The sequence below is a fragment of the Anarhichas minor genome, unplaced genomic scaffold (genome assembly GCF_050575085.1).
Source record: "Anarhichas minor isolate MPS153535 unplaced genomic scaffold, ASM5057508v1 ptg000003l, whole genome shotgun sequence".
In the NCBI taxonomy this organism is placed as follows: Eukaryota; Metazoa; Chordata; class Actinopteri; order Perciformes; family Anarhichadidae; genus Anarhichas; species Anarhichas minor.
In genome coordinates, this window is record NW_027466449.1 from 1,482,114 (window position 1) to 1,505,857 (window position 23,744).

At 40.9% G+C, this 23,744-nt stretch overlaps 1 protein-coding gene across 1 annotated transcript; it reads left to right on the forward strand.

The window, feature by feature from the left end:
• Positions 1–259: 259 nt before the first annotated feature.
• On the forward strand, positions 260–22,113 carry gabrd (gamma-aminobutyric acid type A receptor subunit delta). The gene is made up of 9 exons (XM_076090631.1): positions 260–327; positions 12,617–12,732; positions 14,830–14,897; positions 15,619–15,839; positions 17,669–17,751; positions 18,561–18,698; positions 19,139–19,294; positions 19,847–20,058; positions 21,155–22,113. Exons 1-9 carry the CDS (start codon positions 260–262, stop codon positions 21,476–21,478), a joined length of 1,386 nt encoding a protein of 461 aa, XP_075946746.1. The 3' UTR covers positions 21,479–22,113.
• The last annotated feature ends 1,631 nt before the right edge of the window (positions 22,114–23,744 follow it).

A 23,744-nucleotide genomic window follows, 5' to 3' on the forward strand; every position in this document is an offset into this window, starting at 1 on the left:
CGGTGCGCTCTGCTCTTGTGCGCTCCTGGACGCGGAGGAATTGGGGAGCATGACCATGGGGTCATCATCACCACCACCACCACCACCACCATCATCCTCAACTGCATCAGCACCACCACACTCTACTTTGTTCTCGACAGCGCCGGATCACGAGGAGAGCGCGCTGAAATAAAACTCTTGGCGGTGGGCTTTTGTCGTCGATTTCCATTCCGGGAAACTTTTTTTTTTACCCTCAATTATTTACCACAACGCGTGCGGAATGGAGATCCCAACTTTCCTTCTGCCGAGTCTTGGGCTGCTCTTCATTGGAGGGGATATTTTCACCTGGTGAGATCAGCTTTGCTTTTTTACTTCTAGCAGGTGTCTTATTTCTACTTCCCACCACAAAAAGATTAAAATAAAATAAAAAATAGGTGAATAGAAAGTTGGATAAACCATAAACTTAAAGTCTGACCGGAACAGGCAAACGACCACTGAAAATGAGAATAACATTATGAGGAGATCATTACAATATCCATACCTCTCCATGGACGGTGCATCGCGAGACAATCAACAATATCATACTTTAGAAAAATCAACATAATTTAAAGCGAAAATATCGCCAGTCAGTTTGATCTCCCTCGTGGTAGCCTCCCACGACGTCACCCTATTAATATTAATGCACAGTTATAACGCATATGCTTCTCCACAGCCACAACCTGAAGTCTGCTTTCTCCTCTGCTTCACCTCCGGGCACATAGAGGACCTGATGACACTATTTGCATAATGCATATGCATAGAGAGAGGTGATGTTTTTTAATTAAAAAAAAAAAAAATCTTTATGCAGATGACTTCGATGTGAGGTGAGTGGGTGCGTTTTTAGTGTAATGTCACCCACCTCCAGGCCTGTTCCATCAGGGTCAGATGGTGCCATGATGCACCAGCATACACAGTCCCCACCGCTAAAACCACCAAGACAGGCGGGAAGCCCAGTTTGGAAGAGTTTAAGGAAAGGCAGGGAATTAACAGATGGACAGCTGCCGTCTCAAATATGCCACAGAATTTTGCTCACGACGCCTCCTGTTCACTGCACATGGAGCTGAAATTAGTCTTTTAGAATTAATTTTAGCGCATTCAACTGTGGATTTAAAGTGAGGTGAGATTTGCAGGTAAAATGAAGATCCTACGAGCCAAGACAACCTTAAACTTAAAGCGTACATTGAAATTTAATCCAAATGTGACCTCAGATTGTCAGTATTGCAAATGACCTTCTCACACAGCTGTCATGATTACAAAACAGGTTGCTTTTGTCAGCTGGTAAACCAGGTGTGTGCAAAGGAGTTTTAGTGCTTTGAACTTTATATATGTCTTCAGTGGAGGCCTACTGCGCATCCATCTGTGTGCAGTCGAAATGCCCTCGTGCTGTCTCGTCCATGAGCTTTCACAAGCATCCAATTCTTGGGATAATCAGCATCCACCGCCGAGCCCCATGTTTTCCCCCAAAGCCCATATTCTGGCAAGTGCCTCCACTGGAAAAGGGCAGAGGGTGAAGCTACTTAAGCTTTGGGTGGAATTTGGACAAATCACTTCTATTGTCCCTCTTGGCTGTCCACCAGCATAGGGAGTAACAGCTATTGTAATTGGATTTTCCTGCCTCAAGTCACTGCTGTTATTATTATTTTGTTCTCAGTACAATGCAGAGTGTAGGCTTTTTCTTTTCTTGCACCTCATTATGTGTCAGCTCACTCTTTCTCTCTCTCTTTATCTCCCTCACACACACACACACACACACACACACACACACACACACACACACACGCACACACACACACACATTACTGTTTTGCCTTTGGTGGTTGAAAGTTGCAAACTGTTTCCTTCCCCTCGCGCCCTGCTCTAAACAGAATTACTCCAGTTCTCTTTTTAGCTCCTCATTTATCCATTTCACCAAAGTTGCGCCTCGCCGCCTTTGGTGTGGCGTAGTTTTCACAGCTTTTCTTTTCAGCTGAAGTGTCAGCCTTTACGTCACAGAGAGGGACTCAGAAAAGCACGCACATCCAGTGGGTAAATACTAGGTGCTGGACAGAAGAGCATGTAAAAGGTGTTTTGTTACATTTTGTATGTTTTACTTGGTTTGCGTACTTATTTTAAGCCCAACCATGATGTTGGACCCTGATGGAGTGTCATAGTTTGAAAAACGAGAAAGTGACGTCTAGGGTCCTGACCAAACCACCAAACTGACAGGTGTAATTTTGGGATCCATAAAGTTGTGGGATTGTGAGCAGAAATGTCACAGACGCCACTGTTTTTGTTTCATCGCAGACATTTTTGAGGGCACTAAATAGTGCATCATTTTACTGAAACTCAAATAAAATGGAGGACAGCAATAATATAGTGTAGTTGATAGTAAATATGGTGGGATTTTGGACAAATAATGGATTTGTTTACAGTCAGACAAATCTAGAATAACATCAGCCTTACCCTACGATGTTAACAGACCTTTGCCACAACAAAGAGTTTGATTTGTTTGGCAAAAAGCCGTAACTAATTAACTAACTAACTAACTAACTAACTGACTAAGATATAAAAAGTTCTCTATGTGATATTCAGAGAATTAATACGGCATCAAACAACGATTGTCTATGTAAAGGTGTAGTGGAGTAATGTCTACCTGAGCAGAGAACGAAGTCGCCCTCCTTCTGTGTGTGTCCGATTTTCTGCTTGCTTTGTTGACAAAGTCGGGCCGGCCGCGCATGTTTTTAGTGCATGTGAGCGTGCACCAATCGGCTAGCTCATGGGCGCCGCTCTGCCCCGCACGCATACGGAGCTCATTCCGTGGTTACGGCTGATGACGCCGTCGGTCGCGACGTAGCACTGCAGTTGCTACTCAGGTAAACACTGTTAGCTCTGACAGCGCTTTTGCTGTTGTTTGCACTGTTAGCGCCGTTACCACCGCTCAGCCGTCGCCACGTTGAGAGTCGCATGGAAGCACTATATGGTCTCATTTTCCAATTTAGCAGCTTTAGCGATGGCTCTGTTACAGCTATGCCTTTTCCTGCAATAACACGTCAAAATGGCTGCTGTGGAAAAGGCCTATTGGTAAATTCAATCATGCTTTTCCAAAGAAATTGAGCAAGAAAAAAAAACTTTTTTGTCTAACCAGCTAACTGCTTTTACCATTTTCTCCCTTGCAATATTTATAACATATTTGCTGACAGCAAAACCCCAGATTATAACCAAATAACATTTTTATCAGATGAGCTAACTGTGGTTTGGTGTTGCCTACATGAACACTTCCTGCAGCTGGAAACTTTAGAAGTTACTTTATACTTTGGGGCACATTTCTAAATACATTTAGCATTCAATCAAATGACCACAAACTAGCTGACACAAAAACAGGTGAGGCGGCGTAGTATTGCACAACAGGTGATTCGTTTTTGGGGCTATCTCTATAATATAATGAAATACAAATTAAAGCACAAATCTATCATGCGTAGTCTGCTGTGGACAAGATACAGGATGCATACACAGTGCACAGAGAGTAGGAGGATTGAGGGTCAATAGGAGCCCTGCATGAGAGCTGAAGCTGTTGCATGTTGACAACTTCAGCATATTTCATCGAATTCATCTTGCAATATGGACAGAAAAGCTCAGTCGTATGTTTCAGCTTTGCAGAAAAACAGTCGGAGGAGTTGGGACTGTAAACATTTGGTTTGTATGTGTACACATAAGGTATGTCCAAATATGGTCATATTATAGTTGAGCAAGATGTGGCAGCAAGATGTGTTGCCGCAGGATTTAATCCCAACATGTCATGATCTCTCTGATCTGTCACACTTGTCCTTAAACGGAAAGTGACACAGTGCTCCGAACCAATCTGTGTAAGAGGCTGAGTCAGCGGATAAATCTCTCCTTCTGTCCGAAGAGTACATTTCTCAATAACACAGTGATTGGATCATGTTCCTCTGGCTGCATGAACTGGCTCCGTAAGCCGGACTCTGCTCATGCAGCAGGCTGAGGTGGTGCAAGGGACACTTCAGTGCTCCCACTAAAAGCCTCCCACTCAGTTTGTAAACGGCAATAAGAAACACTTTATTCTAATTATTCTGTTGTCCAGTCAGTTCAATATGCTCACAAGCATTCGCATTTGGATTATCAAATACATATCAATTTATTTGTTTTTTAAAATACTTTTTCAAAAATCTCTTTACAGTCATCTGCAAATGTCATATTGGAGATAAACATAAATAATGGAAGCTGTAGCTAAAACTGAGGATACTGAGGTCTTCTGTATTTTTTTGGGATACATTTGAGGGGTCTTATAGCAACTTGGGGTGTATGAATGAAAACGTGATAGATATTTTATATGATTCCATCGTTAAATATGTATTAGACGTATCAGAATTTGACTAAGTACAATGAATAAATCAAACATTCAGTGTTTGCTCATCAGAAATCCTGCAAGTGTGGAGAAAGCTCTAAAACCGCATTTAGACCGTAATGTTTGTTATTGCAATGCAAAAGTCAGAATGATTCAAGAGTGTAGAGTGTTTGCTGTCCAGTCAAATCAAACAATCAATGTCTTGGCAAACAAAATATAAAAAATAACGAGAACTCGTCACACAGAGTCACTTATTTAGTCTGACCAGTAAAAAAAAAAAACTGTTTACTTTTGCAATATGATATAAGAAAAGCACACATTTGAGAATTTGGCTTGACAAAATGTTTGCTATTTTCTAATCTGATAAATTACTTAAACACAATATATTTATTTTCAAATTTACCACTGAAAAAAATGAATAATTTGTCTTTAATCATAGTTTTGCCTTCGATAAGTCAATAACATATTGTTTTCATATGACCAGTTATTCCCTTTAAAGTAGAGCTCCTCAATTAACCAAAAACAACTGACATTGCAGCTACAGGACCTTTTTGTCCTCTGTCACTGAAGAAGAAGAAAGTCATTCAGTAATGTACTCAAACGTTTTTCAGGTGAACACAAAGTATGTGAAAATATTTTCTGTCTGATTTGCAGTTCATCCTACGATCACAATAGTGAGAGTGAGAATTCAAGCTTTTTTTCAGCCTCTCTGAAATAATCTTTGAGGAAACTCACTGAACTGAATGTTAGCCCTGCAGCATTTCCCTCTCTGATAAGGAGACACTACTGTAAATCTTCTCTGTCCTCTAGTACTGTGTGTCCATCCTGCAGATCCCCTCTAGTTTTCACCGTGTTTATCAGGAAGGAGTGGAGGCCTCGTGCTTAGAGAGAGAGCAGCCTGTGACTAGAGCATCAGAGTTCAGACTCTCACCCTGCTGAAGTGTCCTTGAGCAGCAGAGTGAGGTGGTGCAGGGACACTTCAGTGCTTCCGCTAAAAGCCTCCTACTCGATTTTAAACACAATTATTCTATTTTCTAATTAGTTCGATAGGCTCAGAAGCATTCACATTTGGATTATTGAAATGTATCAAAAATCTGTGATACAAGATATCCTGACTTCTTCTTCCTAGTATGGGCCAAGCTCTAAATATGCTGGATCCTACACTTACCATAATGCAACCAATTGAATCTTTTCTTTACACCCTCCCTGCTCGGTAAATGTCCTTTAAACGCTTCTACTTTGTAAAGCAGTCTTTCCGTTATAAACCTGTAGTCTCCAAACCAAAGCCAGTACAACCCAGATGACATCATCTGGGTTATATTCTCAGTCTTTGCACAAACCATCTGGAGCCACAGAAGACGTTATACCTCTATTTGCAAAAAAATCATACTGAATATATGTGATACGAACAAAAGTATGGACTCATCGCACTTTGGTAAAAGTTAGGGACACATCAGCACCTTGGTTGATCATACAGTATATAAAAAAAGTCGACACTAACTATTGTAACATTGGATGCTAACCCTGGTGCATTGTGTACACACACTGAAAGTCACAATGCCTTCCCTCTGATCTGTGTGTGGAACAAGAAGTATAGCACTTCCTTGACTCAAAAAACAACTTATTTGTATATAAATGTAATTTGGAGACATGGTTGCTGGGACACACTTGCTTAAAGGCCCCTCACACTGACAGGCTCAACACCTGTCCTTGATCAAATGGCATGTTTCTTTTATTTAACATCCACTGTTAATTAAAAGAAGTTTAGATAAATACATTTTTTTAAACCTGTTTTTCTTTTTTTCCTCTTATTCCCTTGTTTATATAGCACACTTTTAATCTTTTATCCATTTCCTATTTCCCCATATCTTTTTTCAACAATCCTAATTGTCCTCGTTGCTTATAGCACATTAAATGCTAGGATCAAGGAAATCGAGAATAAAGAATAAAAAAAAAAAAATCAATAAGCCAGTAAAAGATCAATATGAGAGTCAAGTCAAAATAATGTTTTACTTCATTTTGTCAAGTAACTGAATAAAAAGGTAAAAATGCAGTATTCAACCATTAAACCTTTACCACGTCAAATAAAAAGTATGCTGCTCCTTGGACTCCATATGCTAAACAGTAACAGTGTTAATGTAGTCCATAAAATGATCTGTTTGCTAAATGAAAAGGGATCTATTATTCACTGTTACTCTGTCAGTTAATGACACACACACACACACACACACACACATCTCCCCATCTCACGTCGGCACCACTAAAACAAATGACACAGTGAGCGTCAGAGTGACTAGTGTCAGTGTCTAAAAGTAATTAGGCTTGTTAGTGCATGCTGCACTTTACATTCACAAGAAGACGCCATCAATTTGAGAGGGGCTGCTGCTCGTTGTCTTTCCTCTCTTCCGTCTCCTCTCCCCATCTGTTTAATGTTAGCTCTTAAACAGACGTTTGATGCAAGGGAAATACAGAAGAGAGAGGAGCGCTTGGAAACACACACACTCTCCACTGTTTGTCATGGATGGAGGGGTGAGAAAATAGAGAGGTTAAGTCGCATTTTTAGAGAATCTCCATAGACAGCAATGACACACACTCAACCCCTTACATGTCTTTCAACACTATACAGTTCCCTCGTTCCCTCATTGGAGAGCTGCGTATGTTGCAGTTTTGAGTCTTTGTGGTCGTAAAATGCATATATTTAGGTCGGGAAATCACAAAGTAAATCACCTTTTTCTCAAACAACATCAATTTAGAAGGTCAGATGAGGTCTGATAGGCTCTTTAGAGAGCAGCATTTAATTAAAGCAATAATAAGATGGCCTCTACAAAATGTCAAAATCTATTAACAAAACGTCTCAGAAAAAGAGATGACATAGCTCTTCCACTGGTCTGTGACATAATGGGGATAAAAAGTTACATTTCTGTAATCTGTAACTATAAATATACCTCGTAAAGTCAGGGATTGCAATACCAAGAATCCTGAAAAGTTCCTGAAAATGAACATGAAGTTCCAAAAGACAGACTAATACGACACAGTAGAATTTGGTCCTATAGCGCAGTGATTCTTAACCATGGGGCCGCGGCCCACGATGGGGCCGCTAACGCCACCTAGAGGGCCGCAAAAAACTTTCAGTTTTGCACCTGTGGGCCGCAAGGGCCGCGGGACCGCATAGGTTATCAATTGAAGACACCAGAGATATTACTGTTCTCCATGTGACGCTCAGTTACAATATAGCTTCCCACCACCTGGTGGCGGTAATGCGTCAGTCAGTTGTTTAACAAGCTACAATAAGCAGAAGAAGACACTCAGCTAGCCGCTAGCCCAGGCATGGGCAAACGGCCGTTGGGCTTTTTAATCCGGCACGTCAAATATTGGTACAAAATTGTCCAAACCATAATAAAGACTAGAGCTGGACAGTATACCGGTTTTAATTTCCCGTATGATATGAATTCTTCACACACCATTATGCCGGTGCATAGCCAAAACAACTGCTGTCTGCTTTCAACAGGCAGCTAAATGTATTGTTTACTGCTAATACACAGCGGTCAGCGCTAGTTATTTTATATGTATTGAGAGGGAACCCTAGTCATGGTCATAACTTTATAACACAACAATTAACAACCCACAACGAATGCTCTTTAACAGAGAAAAACACAACAGAACAGTCTGTGACACATAAACAATTTGTAACACTAATAATTGTACATTTATAAAATTTCACCGCCGAACTGCATGCTGGGTACAGCTCGCTCGCGAGCCTGCTTGCTAGCACAACAGTCTGCTAACAGCTGGGAGAGGCTCCGTCGCTCCAGTAACGTTACATTAAAGAACAGAACAGAGCGATGCAGGATGAACAAAGACAGACCGGAGCAGTGTTACATCAGTGTTACATCATTTAATGAATCATAAACATTATATGATTTAACCACTAGAGGGCAGCAGTGTTACATCATTGAATGAATCATAAACATACATGATTTAACCACTAGAGGGCAGCAGTGTTAAATCATTTAATGAATCATAAACATTACACGATTTAACCACTAGAGGGCAGCAGTGTTAAATCATTTAATGAATCATAAACATTACACGATTTAACCACTAGAGGGCAGCAGTGTTAAATAATTTAATGAATCATAAACATTACACGATTTAACCACTAGAGGGCAGCAGTGTTAAATCATTTAATGAGTAATAAACATTACACGATTTAACCACTAGAGGGCAGCAGTGTTAAATAATTTAATGAATCATAAACATTACACGATTTAACCACTAGAGGGCAGCAGTGTTAAATAATTTAACGAGTAATAAACATTACACGATTTAACCACTAGAGGGCAGCAGTCTTAAATCATTTAATGAGTAATACACATTACACGATTTAACCACTAGAGGACAGCAGTGTTAAATCATTTAATGAGTAATACACATTACACGATTTAACCACTAGAGGACAGCAGTGTTAAATCATTTAATGAGTAATACACATTACACGATTTAACCACTAGAGGGCAGCAGTGTTACATCATTTAATGAATCATAAACATTACACGATTTAACCACTAGAGGGCAGCAGTGTTAAATAATTTAATGAGTAATACACATTACACGATTTAACCACTAGAGGGCAGCAGTGTTACATAATTTAATGAATCATAAACATTACACGATTTAACCACTACACTGTAGTGGTAGAAAAAATGAAGACGACAGTGGTGCCATACCCAATCCTGACTTTCTTAAAACTTTCAGTGTGTGGAATGTGGGCTAATGCTATCAAACGAAGCACTGAAGCCTTCAAAAATAAAGCGACACCTAGCGACGAAACATCCAACGCTCGTGGGAAAGCCTGTTGGGCTTCTTGTTGTGTATGCAGGTTTACATACACATGATAAATAAATGTCTTTGTGATCATCACATTGTATCATCTCATTTATTTGACAAGGGTTTTGCCTGTTCAACTCCACGAGGACGCCGGCGTCCTCGATCCCCTCCCCGTCCGTTCCGTTCCTACGGCTTGCTTGCGCAAACTACGTCACAAAACATGGCCGCGTTCGGTATCCCAGCATGCCCAAAACCCTCATCTTTGCAAAGAAATCATCGATTTTCTTTCATTTCTTATGGATTTTTCACAAAAGGAGCCCAAACACACACTGTCCAAAGTCGCCATAACCGCTGCAAGTCGGATCTTGCAGCATTTCGACGGAAAAAGACACATTACAGACCCGACAATGTGCTAGCGGATGTTACCATGGAGCTAGTACTTAAAGTACAAACCTTATCTCCCTCTTCTATAAGCCGTCAATCAATGTATAACCTTGCATAACTGAGCTACCCTCATACTCGATCGTGCGCTCAATCGCAGCCATTACGCACAGTAAGTCCGCTACTTACATACCACGTCTTCGACCATATATATATAGTTTTTGCAATTTGCAAAGGCTAAAAATAAAAGGAAAATAATATAATATCAAAATATAAAGGGAGAAACACCTTTAGTGTGTCAGAATATCATTTGGTTACCATGTGTCCATTTGGGTCTCCAAATATCCTTTGAGAGCTCCGCCTGGATCTCTTCATGGAAGAAACACTGTAGAATCGTCATACTTTGTCCAATCTTCTTCAAATTTGAGGCAGCTGTTCACTGATAGTGTAGTTACAGCCCTATACTGTCATTTACCTGTACAGATACAGCCACAGGCAGTTATTTATACTGAAAGATACTTTTTTATTTTATGCGGACAAAAATCTTCAATTTGTACTGACTCCAAAGGCCCACTGCTCTGTTTCTATATGACCTACAGGTTTTCTGACACTTTTGATGCATATAGTCAGAGTGGTTCAGAAGCTACAGCCATTTTAATTTGGGTATGTCATTTTAGGCGGTTTTGCTCCAAAATAGGGGTGGAGTTGAACAGGTAACAATATAGTTATTGAATACAAATCAAACCAAGAGTGAGATCAATTAGTTAAACTAATAGTGTTAATATTTGAATGGGCCCCGGGACACTTTGTACTTGAAAAGTTGGGCCCCGAGGTCAAAAAGGTTAAGAACCCCTGCTATAGCGGACACACAGTCTCGTCCCCTCCATGTGAGGAGGCCCGTGTGGTAATGGATTTCTTGAAGGAAAAGCTCCTTATTTCCATATTTAGAAAGTACCAATTAGTGAAGAAGTCCAGGAGTCACACGGTGATTCATTAATTCACTCGGTGCTCCCATTTATTTCAGACATGACAGTGATTGCCAGACTAAAAATACATCTGCCACTACAACATGGGGAATGTTAATGACATGGCAGAAATACTATTTCATGCAGATAATTATTACATGTTTGGTTTTTTTGCTGAGGAGGTCAGTTTTCCACGTAGCCGTGGGTGTAAATGCTTTGCTCTCTAGGAAGTCGACTTTCTCCAAATGTCAGCCTTATCGCAAAGGTCACTGAATGGCTTTTCATTGTTGGTCAATAATTACGCTTTCGATCAAGCCCCCATATTATGGTCCATTTCCCTGTCAATGCCACCACCAGCCTTTGTGACTTTGAATGTCAGCGGAACCTTTCATTTCATTCAATTCATTCATCGCACGTCAGTCAACTCTTTTAACTCTGGATGGCAGTTTAGCTTCTAAAATCTGATTCTTTGCCACAGATTGTATATAAACATATGAATGCATAATTCTCTGCTCACATTGAATGACAGCATAGTGTCTCCCATGGCGATGTAACTGACCATGACGTAAAAACTCAAATACATTAAGGTCCATACTGCAATATTTATCTGCATGTCATCTGTTTACAGGCTCTGTTTTAGAATGCAAAACTGCCACCTGGTGGTATCTGAGCTGTGCTGCTCTTGTTAGATCCTACACGGAGGCAGTGTTCGTCAGCAGGGGCTCTGGGCCTTCTAGGACTCCGCCGAGGGCTCCGAGGGGCCCTGGGGGAGTCCTTTTAGTACGATATATAAAAAAGGACTGCCAGTATATCCTATTATTCCCCTCTCGAGAGATTAGAGGAATGGAAAAAAGCACCGAGGTGTCACTGCCCCAAACCAGAGACAGCGATGTAATAAGGTGCTAACTTAAAAGCCTTAATACATGGGGATATGTGGTCTAATGAGGACTTGCTTCTTTTTAATAAAATGGACCCGAGGTTCATGGACTGAGGCTCAGCATGATGTCCGGTCTGAGCTGTGTGAAATCTGGAGCTGCACAGCCAGATTTGGATCAGCCTCCTTGTGGACACACTCTGGAGACACAAATGAAGGAAAATGTGCCAACCAGGCTTCAACCAATGTGGCTTTCATGCGCTTGTTACAAGTGCAGGTATTTGAGAGGATACAACTGACGCCTAGCGTTTTGTTCTGACATTCAGTATCAGCAGAATGTGGTCATTTCCTATGCATGAATCCCCAACTAATATGACATGTTGTTTATTTAATGACATGCTGCTGATGATGACACAGAATCATTCACGATTACATTTTTCATTAGACTCATTTGAGAGCCCATCCACTGTACTTACTATGACTCAAAGATGCATAGAAATACAGTGCTTCGCATCATATTATTGAATAAATCAAAGCATCAATTCATTTTTTTATATTTATATTTATCAATAAAAACAGAGGACACAAATATAACAGAACAAAGAGCCGGCTTTTTCCAACTTAAATCTCTCAAAAATATTTATTTGAACATAATGTCTTCTTGTTGCTGTTGTAAGTTTAAGAGACTATAATATCCCAATTCAGTCATGAATAATACAAATGATTTAGAGAACACAGATTTATAGGATATGGCAGAGATATGTATATATGTTGAATTTTCATGTCCTCATACATTCAATAAACATGTAAATGTTGCTCTGTGCCTGCTGGATGTGTAGATAGGCAACTAGTTACTAACACGTTTGCCTTAACTTTACAATGTGATGCTATGTCATTGTTGTGTTTACAGATTTCTTTCTGCTCCTCCCAAGTGGTGAAAACCCCCCCAAAACAAAAACAATTATTCATCTTTAACTGACAAATGAATGATTCTGGGTTCATTTTCTTAACCTAAAGAAACGGTTTGAGATTGTCTTTTTATTACAGTGAATTCTAATCCTCTTTTCTGTCATTAGTTAACATTGTCTGGCATTTGGAGGTGTGTTTTTTCCTGTGTACGTTCCTGACTGCATCTGACGCTCAGCGTGGACACATGGTGTGGCGGGACGACCTCTGAAGGCTGCTGTGTTTGCTGTTTGTCTCCTTTAGGGCCATGCTGAGTGACATTGGGGACTATGTAGGTAAAGACATTCAAATATCCTGGTTACCTAACCTGGATGAGTTAATGAAGGGCTATGCCAGAAATTTTCGCCCTGGGATAGGAGGTGAGTACGAGATCTACTGCTCGTGGCGTTGGGTTGCATTTCACCCCCTCACATTTACAGCCATCCTTAGCATCACCCACCTCGAGTTACAGCAACACGGGCGTTCACATTTCATTCTCCAATTCCATTATCCTTTTAGAGGTTGTCTCCTTTTTTTTTTTTTCTTGTACAACATTTGAACAAAGCCGCATTTACCTTATGTAAATACCTGCTTTGACTCTTCAGTTAGGTGAGTCATTTGTTAAGAAAAAAAACAAAAACAGGCTTTGCTTAGAGGGATTATCGAGGGACGATGCCCTTCAAGGACGAGAAGGAGACGGGTGGTGCAAACAACGAGCACCGCTGCAGAGACGTTGCTAAGAATGGCTGCAAGATGTGAAACATCCAATGACTACAGCGATAGATTTCTCAATCTCACAGCTTAACTCAGCTGAGCAAAGGTGAAAATGTGGAGCAGGAGCACCGCTATCACCACACACCTATACGCAGACCGCCATAACACAGCATCATGTGGTGACTGCACTCCTGTTGATGTAACATTATAGTATGCTGACAAATGACAGCTACAAGGAAGGGCTGACCGCTGAGGAATCATGTGTGTGTTATTGGGAGTAAGTCCCTTCATTCAACTCACATCCCATAGCCTTTTACCTTTGGAGTTACGTTTGTATCATTTAACAATAAGATAACTATGACATTTGCACAAATAAAAAAAAAGGGTTCATAGATGTGTTTTGCAGCTTGAAAATGAGGTATGAAAATGAGGTATGAAGTATGACTTTCAGAGAATCTACATGAGTATGTGCACAAATGGCAAAATATAATTCAAAACCAATTATTTTGGTTATAAAAGTACAAACCAATTTTTTTCTTGGGAGACATTAATAAGAGCTTTATATCAATGGATTTTTTTCTTGCTGTGGGGAAGATCCAAACGTACACAATTTGATTTGTATTAATGGAAAACCATATTTGTGAAACAAACCATTTGTTTGTACTTTACAAAAAGGATTTCTGAATCAGTTTTGTATTGCGGAAAACTTTACAACACATTACATTCTATTCATTTTGCAGATGTTTTGTCCAAAGAGACTTACTAGTTCAATTGAATGCCTCTCAAACAAACAAATACAGTGTTCGGTGCTTACAGTTTAAAAAAATATATAGTCAAAATCTTTACTTTTGAGTTCTCTTGGCCACTTTATATATATGTATATATATCAGTAAATGCCAGCATTTATAGAGCTCAAAACATATTTGTGGACATCATTTGCAAATGCAAGTTTATTGCATTTGCACGCAGTTAACACCTCTGTGAATCTTATTGTATTTGTGTAATATTCATGTTATTTATGATGCAAAAAATGCCATATTAACTTTAACCTTTCAGTATATGGTGAGCCAACTTTTCTATTTCAAGTGTATTATTAATCCTTGCACAACCACTGGAGGGTAATGTGTAAAACATGCCTGCTGTTGCATCAGGTGACACCCTCTAAACGTGTCCTGCTGACCTTGGCGTGCAATGAGTATGCCATTATAAATCACCTCACACTATACATCCAGTGTATGGCCCACTGAATACGATTTGAAATGGTTATGGGAAGGTGTTGAATGGTGGGGAATGGTAATATATGATTCCTTAATGCTCAGTATAAATAGCCTTTTCAGCTCTGCATCAGTGAGCTCCCCTGTAGTTTCTGCCCTCTAGCATCCGATCACAGAGGCACACTCCATGCTAATCATATGGCAAACTGTTGAGTGGAAATGCTAGCGTGCGTGTTGTATGTGTGTGTGTGTGTGCGCACGTGAATGTTGGCAGAAGCTCACTCCGTGCGAGTCCATGAAAGCCCAGTGCCGTTTATGAATGCCCACAGTGTGATGTGCCATTTAGCATGGTTCAACTGGATAATGCTTAATCTCTATGCACTGTAGGAGTGTTTGAGACGTGGGATGATGGTAGGTGGGAGGGAAACAGATGGGAGATGGAGAGCGGACGGGAGGGATTGATGGGTTCAGAATGAGCAGAGACGGTGCGTGTGTGGAGGGGAGGTTTTCCTTTTTTTCCTCACTCCCCCCCCCCCCCCCCCCCCGCAGGTCCACCAGTGAACGTGTCCATGGCCATTGAGGTGGCCAGCATTGACCACATCTCCGAAGCCAACATGGTAGAGTATACAGTCGCTTTCTCCTTCCTTCTACACAGAGATTCCCTGTCGTCCCTCAACTTCAATATTGCGGCACAGATCAAAGATTTTGCTATTTGCATAATCCTGATTTATCCCACTTGAGGGTTTCAAAGTACTCAGAGTGAACATGTGTGACGCATTGGCTGAGTTGTTAGATAATTCGATACTTTCAGGGATTTTGTATGGTGAGAACCAAATCTAGTGGATGCACTTTATGTATGTAACCCTGATTCTTTTACACACAAATAAATATTTTCCTTGCTTTGGCGGATGAAAAACCACAAGTATTCCAATAAAGGCAAAACTGACTACTACATAGCTCCAACTTACAACATACTTACCTCCACCCTCTTGTCACTTCTGGTTGCAAAAAGCCAAGATGGCGACGGCCAAAATGCCAAACTCGAGGCTACAAAGTCCAAAAACCAATGGGTGACGTCACGGTGACTACATCCACTTCATTCAGTCTAGGCGAGAGCCACAAAAGACATTATTTGTATTTAATTAAATGAATACAGACGACATACACATTGGTTTTGTTTAATTTTTCAAAATATTCTTGCCACAAAACTCAATAATTCCTTTTTTTCCCTCATACTGTAGCGTTTGAGGTGTTTTTTTCTGTAAAATTTGTTTCCCCATGTCCGTGACTCAGCCTACATGTTCACATGCGTGTTTTTTTGTGTGCTGTTCTCGGCAGGATTACACCATGACCGTGTACCTGCGGCAGAGCTGGCACGATGACCGCCTGTCCTTCAATCACACCAACAAGACGCTGGGGTTGGACAGTCGATTCGTGGACAAGCTGTGGGTGCCCGACACCTTCATCGTCAATGCCAAATCTGCTTGGTTCCACGATGTCACCGTGGAGAACAAGCTGATCCGCCTTCAGCCCAACGGAGTCATTCTATACAGCAGCCGGTATGAGCAAGCAGATTATTGTCTCCACTGACAGTCAGACAACACAACCAGGGAGACAGTGTGTATCTGGGTGCTAAGATGTTTCTTTATATGAGAACGCTCTCGCTTGTTTCAGATTTTTTACGGTTTTTTTTTTGTCACTCACGCTTTCAGAAACCTCAGGCAATTTAGAACACAGACATCTCTTATTTGCTGTCTTTGGGCATGAAAATCCCTCATGATCCATCACATGATGAGTCATTTTTTTGGTTGTAACTTCATAAGCTTAAAAAATTCTCTGATATGGTCTGATGTGCATGTACAAAGGCGGATGCAGAGAGACGGGGGAGGTAGAGGAATATGGAAAAGTGAAGGTAAAGTAGGTCCAGGTGAATCATCAAAGGAAAAAAAAAAGGGAAATTGGCTGTTACTGTGAGTATGTCAGTAGAATCCATGAACTTTTGAATAAAACCGTTCCACTGCGATGATAAAAATCCTCCAACCTAAATGACAAACTATATGATTTGTCGTTGCTTTTCCAAACACCCCGTCTGCATTTTCTCTTCTGCTGCCTCTGTTGGCAGGATGACATCGTTTGTCAGAGCCTCCCAAAAAGCTACAAATGAGAAAAAAGATGAATGTGATGGTTTTCTGATCCATCACCTCTGTGGTTAAGCTTTGGTTAGGATTAGACTACTGAATATTCTTAAGGTGTGGAAAAGATTGTAACCCTGATGAAAAAAACAACAACATTGACAGTTGTTAGGAGACAAGAGGCGAATAGTGGTCTCTGGAAGCACAGTTTTACAAATCCGTCCAACCCCAAACCCTCTTTGTCAGAGGTCGCCCATATGTTGTTTTATGTGACTGAACAAATGAACAAAATCAAAAAATGTTCTGTTGAGTGAACATTTTCATTAAAGCTGCTATAATCAATATTTTTGTATCAACAATGGATTAATTGACTATGTATATTGTAGGAGTGTCCCCAACTAAGAATATGTATACAGTCAAATCTGATTGGTCAACTCTTTTTTTTTATATATCCATATTCTCATTTGCGACATTCCGTTTTTTCCACACCAGACAAAGGAGCTGAAACACTCAATTACACATTTTGTCTTCTTGACTTGCATAAGAATTTATTTTATAAAAGGACACTATCTCAGGGCTGTCCAAAGTACTAAAACGCAATGAAGGATATCGATAGACAGACAGAATGACAAGCACAGTTTCTTAGCCAGCTTGCGATCCACAGACAGAAGGGAAACGCCAGGAAATTGAAAGTACAGTCAATTGTATTGGTTCAGCCCAGCTGCTCTCATTAGCATTGTGGCCTCATCCTCATTAGTATGAGGGAGCATTTAGCAGCTAAAGTGCCAGATAGTTTTCTCAGGAGTTGGTGAAAATCAGAGATGAAAGTAAAGTGAATATTTGAGTTGCATTCGTCAGGTGGACAAAAACACGACTCCGAATGAATACTAATGTTGCTCTGTGTCTTCTGGATGAGTAACTGTTTGATCAACATATTTGCCATTTAACTTTATGACATATGCCAGTGTTGTGTTTACAGAATCATTTTGTTTCCCCCCGAAGTTTAAAAAAAAAATATATTAATTGGGTCAAAGGTTTTTGGGTCTTCTCTTAAAATTGTTATTATTGCTATAACGTATTGAGCTCATTTTCATCACAGCTCTCAGATAATAGAACATGTTGTAGACTGTGGAAAGATGGGTGGAACAATGTGAATGTGAACCATATTTTCATAGAAGATGTTCGCCAGTTGAGTTGCTAAGAAACAACAGACGATGTACATTGAGTCATGATTAACTGGGGTGCTTTGTTCCTAGAATCACGTCAACGGTGGCGTGTGATATGGACCTGACCAAGTATCCCATGGATGAACAGGAGTGTATGCTGGACCTGGAGAGCTGTAAGTCACGATTCTTTGTTTCTACCTTCATGCCAATGTAAAGGGACACCAAGGAAAGGTTACGATGACAAAACTCAAGACTGTATATCGGAAGAGGATGTGGTCACCGTGACATTACCCATTGGTTTGTGGACTGCCGTTTTGAAACCTTGAATTTTGGCCATCGCCATCTTGTTTTTTTGGTCGTGGCCATCTTGTTTTTTGGAACCAGAAGTGACACGAGATAGTGGAGCTAAGTAGAAACGAATGCCGAATAAGACACTTTTAAGGGGACCAACATGGCTACAATACATTTTCATGAACTAAAAAACCCACTGTGAAAGGGTTAAAGTTGTAAGACAAAAACACGGACACCTCCCAGACAGGACAACGCTGCTGTAGATATCAATCACCAGGTAGACACGCCCTAAAGCATACCCTGCTATTTTGTCCATTAAACTCCCAATGGGAACATAATTTACTAAATGAACATCATACTGTATTGTTGAAGACTTGAAACTAATTATTATTATTATAAACTAACTATTGAGACCATACACTCATGTTTACAATGTTCACTGAGGTAAAAAATCAAGTGAGAAGTAGGGCCATTTTCTCATAGACTGCTATACAATCTGAATTATTTTTGCAACCAGAGGAGTCGCTCCTTGCTAGTCATTGGAAAGAATGCAAGTTTAAGGCACGTCCGCATTGGCTTCACTGTTCATACCCAGAGGTTGCCGCCTGGTTACAAGCTTTATCCGTAACTACTTCTACCCTCACATTACTGCATCATTGTAGGTTGGACTGATAATATTTTCTCTTTCTAGATGGCTACTCCTCAGAGGACATTGTGTACCACTGGTCAGAGAGTCAGAAACACATCCACGGCCTGGACAAACTGGAGCTCTCCCAGTTCACCATCACAGACTATCGCTTTGTCACTGAGATGATGAACTTCAAATCTGGTGAGCATCCATCTTGCTTTCCTTTGTTTTTTCTTGTTGTCAGTGGAGTGAGTCTGATAGCCCCTCGCATTTGAGCGAGTGTTTTATGCATTATACTATTTTGGGTTTTCAATTGGGCTTGCCTCTTGCGTTGGAAGACTCAGATTCTTTTGAAGCAAGATTTCTATTTTAACTTGAAGCACTTCTCTGGTCATATTCTATGCACAGAGGGAATTAATCAAGTCAGGCTTGCTGCTGAGTCAGGCGGGAGGTTTAAGAGATGATAGGAGTTGCTGCTGGGAAAATGTATGTAGCACTTCTTTTATGTCAGGCATCTTGGAGCTTTGCCACCAGGGGCACAAGTGAGCCATTCTATAATAACAGTAAAGCAACTAAACATTGTGTTAATTTCCTAAACACAGAGAAGCAATTAAACACAGTGTCTGTTTTCTGCTTCCCAGCGGGACGATTTCCGAGGCTCAGCCTCCGCTTCGAGCTGAGACGTAATCGAGGCGTCTACATCATCCAGTCATACATGCCTTCCATTTTACTGGTCGCCATGTCCTGGGTGTCCTTCTGGATCAGCCAAACAGCAGTCCCTGCTCGTGTATCCTTAGGTCGGTAACAGTTTGATGAGGTCTGTTTTAAAAGGTGGAACCATGCAATGTTTTACTGTGCTAAGATGGAGCAGCTTGGTCAGGCAGACATTGTACTTTCAGTAATAACATACTGACCAACACTGACCATTTTGCTATTCTTAGAGCCTCACCAGTGGTACAAATGTCAAGTGCAAGCTGGTGTTGGCACCAGAGAAAACACCAAGTCGAAATATACTTTCAGTTTTCATGGCAATCTCTGTTAGTGAGAAATGTTGTGTACCATGTTGCCTTTTTGTCTTGACAGTAGCGCTAGAGGAAAGCTCATTAAATGTCCACGTGTCTCCTCCGAGGAGCATATTATCCTCAGTAAATTTCATGGCAGTATGCCTATTAGATATTTAATGTGTAGAAAGTGGAAATTGGGGAGTTATTGGGATTTATTGCTGAAGTGTCACTAAGGCTGATAGCAACAAAAAGAGGCCATGCTAACGGCTCTGTGCAGCTGTACTTAGGTACAGTAATATAATAATAACCATAATCTGACACGTTGCGCCCGCGTTGTTTCCGCAGGGATCACAACCGTGCTCACCATGACCACGCTAATGGTAAGCGCCCGCTCCTCCCTGCCTCGGGCGTCAGCCATCAAGGCGTTAGATGTTTACTTCTGGATCTGCTACGTGTTTGTGTTCGCGGCACTCATCGAGTACGCCTTCGCTCACTACAACGCTGACTACAGGCTCAAAGAGAAGGCCAAGGTGAAGGCCAACAAGCTCAGCTCTGAGGTGAGGAAATCACTCCTGTCATGTACTCCCATCAGCAGATCACAATGTGGAACTCCAGGGAGGGGGAGTGTTGTGAGTAATGAGCACGCCTTTCAAACATAGACCTGTGCCGGCGCTTCAAACTCCGCTGCTGACAAGCAGCCATCCCACTGACCTTCTGCAAGACAATGCATCTCTATAGAGCATAATGGGGAAATCTCCCTTCAGGGAGTAATAGTGACTCTCATCATACTGCCTGTTTCCTTTGCTGTTGGTATACATCTTACTGAGGTACACCTTGAGAATAGGACATGGATCAAATCAAATGAAATAATAGAAAGCGTAAGCAAAATCTGCTTATATTCTGAACACAAGAAAAACGAGGACAAAGACATGACAAGATGATTGAAGCGAGTGACATTGAAACGTACAGTGGGGTGATTGAAAATGTGTAGAGACCCAGCATGCATTGTTGATGAGGGTAAAATTACAGAGACTATAGAAACCTACCAATGATATAAAAACAACAGAGGTGGAACTTAAGTACAATTTTTAGGTACTTACTTTACTTGAGTCCTTTCTTTTCACACCAATTCCTGCTTCTACTCCACTACCTTTCAGAGGGAAATATTGTATTTTTCACTCCACTACATTTATTTGTGAGCTTTAATGACTAGTTAGTTAAAATATGTTTGCACAGAAAATATAAATTAAGGTCAACTTATTTGAACAAGATCTGAGTCAATGTTTTCATTGCAAAAAATGCAGAAAGTTACAAATTACATTTCTTTAGATTTAAGAAATTCGCTAATAAAAAAAAACCAAGTACGACTATGATAAAGTAAAATGAGTGTGAAGTGCTTTGACGTGATCCAGCACAGTGCAAAAAAATGTCAGATGTGATTTAACAAAAGGTGCATGATGTAATTCTGAAATTGTAAAACAAAATTTTCTTTTTGTATTTAGCAGGGTTTACTAATTTGTCCAGTCCATCAGGAGGCAGATTGGCTAACGAACACTTTTGCCTGATTCTTCAGATTTTTGATGCTAAGCGGCTCAAAACTGAACATTAGCATGTAAAGTGCTTACACGCCTCTCTCTCTCTGTCCCCCCACAGTCCATTGTAAAGAACGGCAAACAGGCCATGGTTCTGTTTTCCCTGTCGGTCACCGGCATGAACCAGGGCGTGATGATTTCCAACCGCCACGGGCGGCCCCAGCGCTCCAGCAGCGAAATCCCCGGGGAGGGCGGCAGCGAGGAGGCCGAGCCGAGGAGGAGAAGGTCCAGGCAGCCGGAGGAGAGCACGGAGGAGAAGAACTGCTGTTCCAAGTGCGTGTGCAAGCCCATTGATGCCGACACCATCGACATCTACGCCAGGGCCGTTTTCCCTTTCACTTTCGCCGTGGTGAACGTGATCTACTGGGTGGCGTACACCATGTGAAGAGGAGGCAGCAGGTCTGTGCGAATAGCTGCCAGCCAGGGCTGCGTATAAGAAACTGCTGGAGTTGTGCCACTTCGATGCTGGCAGACTGGTGCAGCGGAAATATACTGCAGGCCTCAGTTAAAAATAAATAAATAAATAAATGAATACTTCAGACGAAATGAAGTGCTATGGCCTGTGAATATGGAAATATGGTAGTAACGGAGGTAGTTATGAGTTTAAAAAGTGTTAACAGGACTTCATATATTTAAATAGAAATACAGAAAAGTGCTGTATAAACGCAAAGGACTGTGTTGCCTGTTGAGGAGGATCACATAAACAGTGAGCACAGTTTAGCCAACAATCCACCAGATCTACACATGTCATGCTGTTAAACGAACTCAACACGGGACACCAAAACCACATATTGTCCTCGAACGCCTGCAGCACTGACCACAAGCGCACTTCTTGCAAACACAAATAAGCATAGTCGGCTTAACTAACTCAAAAGCAACAATCTGGAGCGAACCGCCTGTTATCTCGAAAAGCAAAAAGCGCCGCCCAAACCAGAAGGATAACAAGATGAGGTGTCCTACTATTCTGCATGGCTGATAACTCACTCACCCTCCTCCCGCACCATCGCCACCCTCCCTCTCTTCCTCTCCCGCCTTTGGTCCTCCACCCATTTTCTTTTCAATTCATTTTTCGTTCAGGACACCGTCTGGGGTGTCTTATCTCCTTCTGCCAGTTCTGCCTTTTTCCTCACCATTAAAGGACTTCCTCCACGACAGTACCTGTGTGTGTGTCTCTCTCTCTCTTTGTCCTGCTTCAAATGGTCACTTGAATCTAAAATCCAAACGGTTGTTGGGTGTGATTAAAAGAAAAGAAATGCTGAAATCCCTTGTGGGAGATGAAAAATTTGTCAATGCAAAAAAAGTTGCCGCCAACAAGAAGGCTCTAATTTGAGGGATAATGAATAAATGACTGTAAGTATGTCCAACTGAGAGAGGTCAAGATTTGTGCTCTTATGAGTAATTTTAGACTCTTGTCTGTCCTTTGTATGAACTTGGAAATTGATTTGGGGAAAGTTATGGATGAGAAAGCACTGCAGCTTCACAGTCAAAGAATGACCTAGTTTTCCTATTACATTCAACATCACAGTATTGCCTTTATGATAATCGCTGCGCTCTCAGGTGTCTTGTCTTACCGCATTCAAATTTTGATCCAATTAGAAGATATTGTATAATACATCTTAAAAAAGTTTGAAAGTCTAACGCTACATCAACCAAATATGTGGGTGTTATGCTATTTTAAGAAGCTTACCTATAATAGAGCTAAAGTTTAGTATGAGGAGGAACCATAAAGCAGCCAACATGTAGAGTTTCTCTGACAGCCATGAAGATAAATGTCATAGCAAACCGACCGTTAGATTGTGATATTTCCTGTCTACAAGGGAACATTTTATTTACCTGATGGTGTCTCTAGAGGAAAGGTCTCAGGGTCACCTAAAGCATTATAGGATTCATTCACTTGGGGACCATTCATATTCACCATAAATGTCATGGTTAGTTCTCACTATAGTTTTTCATGGACATGGACAAAGGAAAATCCTGACAATGGGACTGTAGAAAAGGTCAGGGGCTCTGCACAAAAATATTCCAACAAGAGTCTGATGGCTGAAAAACAAGAAACTGCAATACAGAAATACAAAGATGTGTCTGGGGACATTTAGAAACACATTACACAGTGTGTTCAATTGTTTTGTTTTTCAACTGTAAAATGTACCGCTCCTATTTTGGTCACAACTCGTTAATACCCACCTTTCTTAAAATGTTTTTAAATAATTTAACTCTCCAATATCTGTGCATTGCAATATGGTAAGGTTACGGTTTTGGGCATATGATTGATAACATAACTAGTTGATGAGGCATGAACTCCAGTATGCCTTGAATGTGCTACATGCAGCCTACATCTACCACCCAAATATGCACCCCCTTATTTTCTGCCACTGCAAATAAATTAATAGAAACCTGGCCAGTATGTCTCATTCACCGACAATGCTCTTAAAATGGGTTCAGACTGCACCAAATTTGACAGTATTTTAGTGGTCTATGTCTATTTGCAGCCAATGTACTAAACGTATAGAGGTGTTAGCTGGAGCTGTACATAACAAATGTGTGTGGAGTGTGTTGTGATGATGGGACAGCTCAGAGTCAGACCCTGACTGATCTTAAAACTTCTCTCTGTAATTTTTTCTCTCTCCACACCTCCCCCTTTTTTCTTGTCT

Bases quoted from the DNA above. Each gene is read 5' to 3' on its own strand.
- gabrd (XM_076090631.1), top strand. From the start codon at position 260: ATGGAGATCCCAACTTTCCTTCTGCCGAGTCTTGGGCTGCTCTTCATT. The intron at 17,752-18,560 runs GTAAGTCACGAT...TTCTCTTTCTAG, and splicing joins TATGCTGGACCTGGAGAGCT to ATGGCTACTCCTCAGAGGAC. The intron at 19,295-19,846 runs GTCGGTAACAGT...TTGTTTCCGCAG, and splicing joins CCCTGCTCGTGTATCCTTAG to GGATCACAACCGTGCTCACC.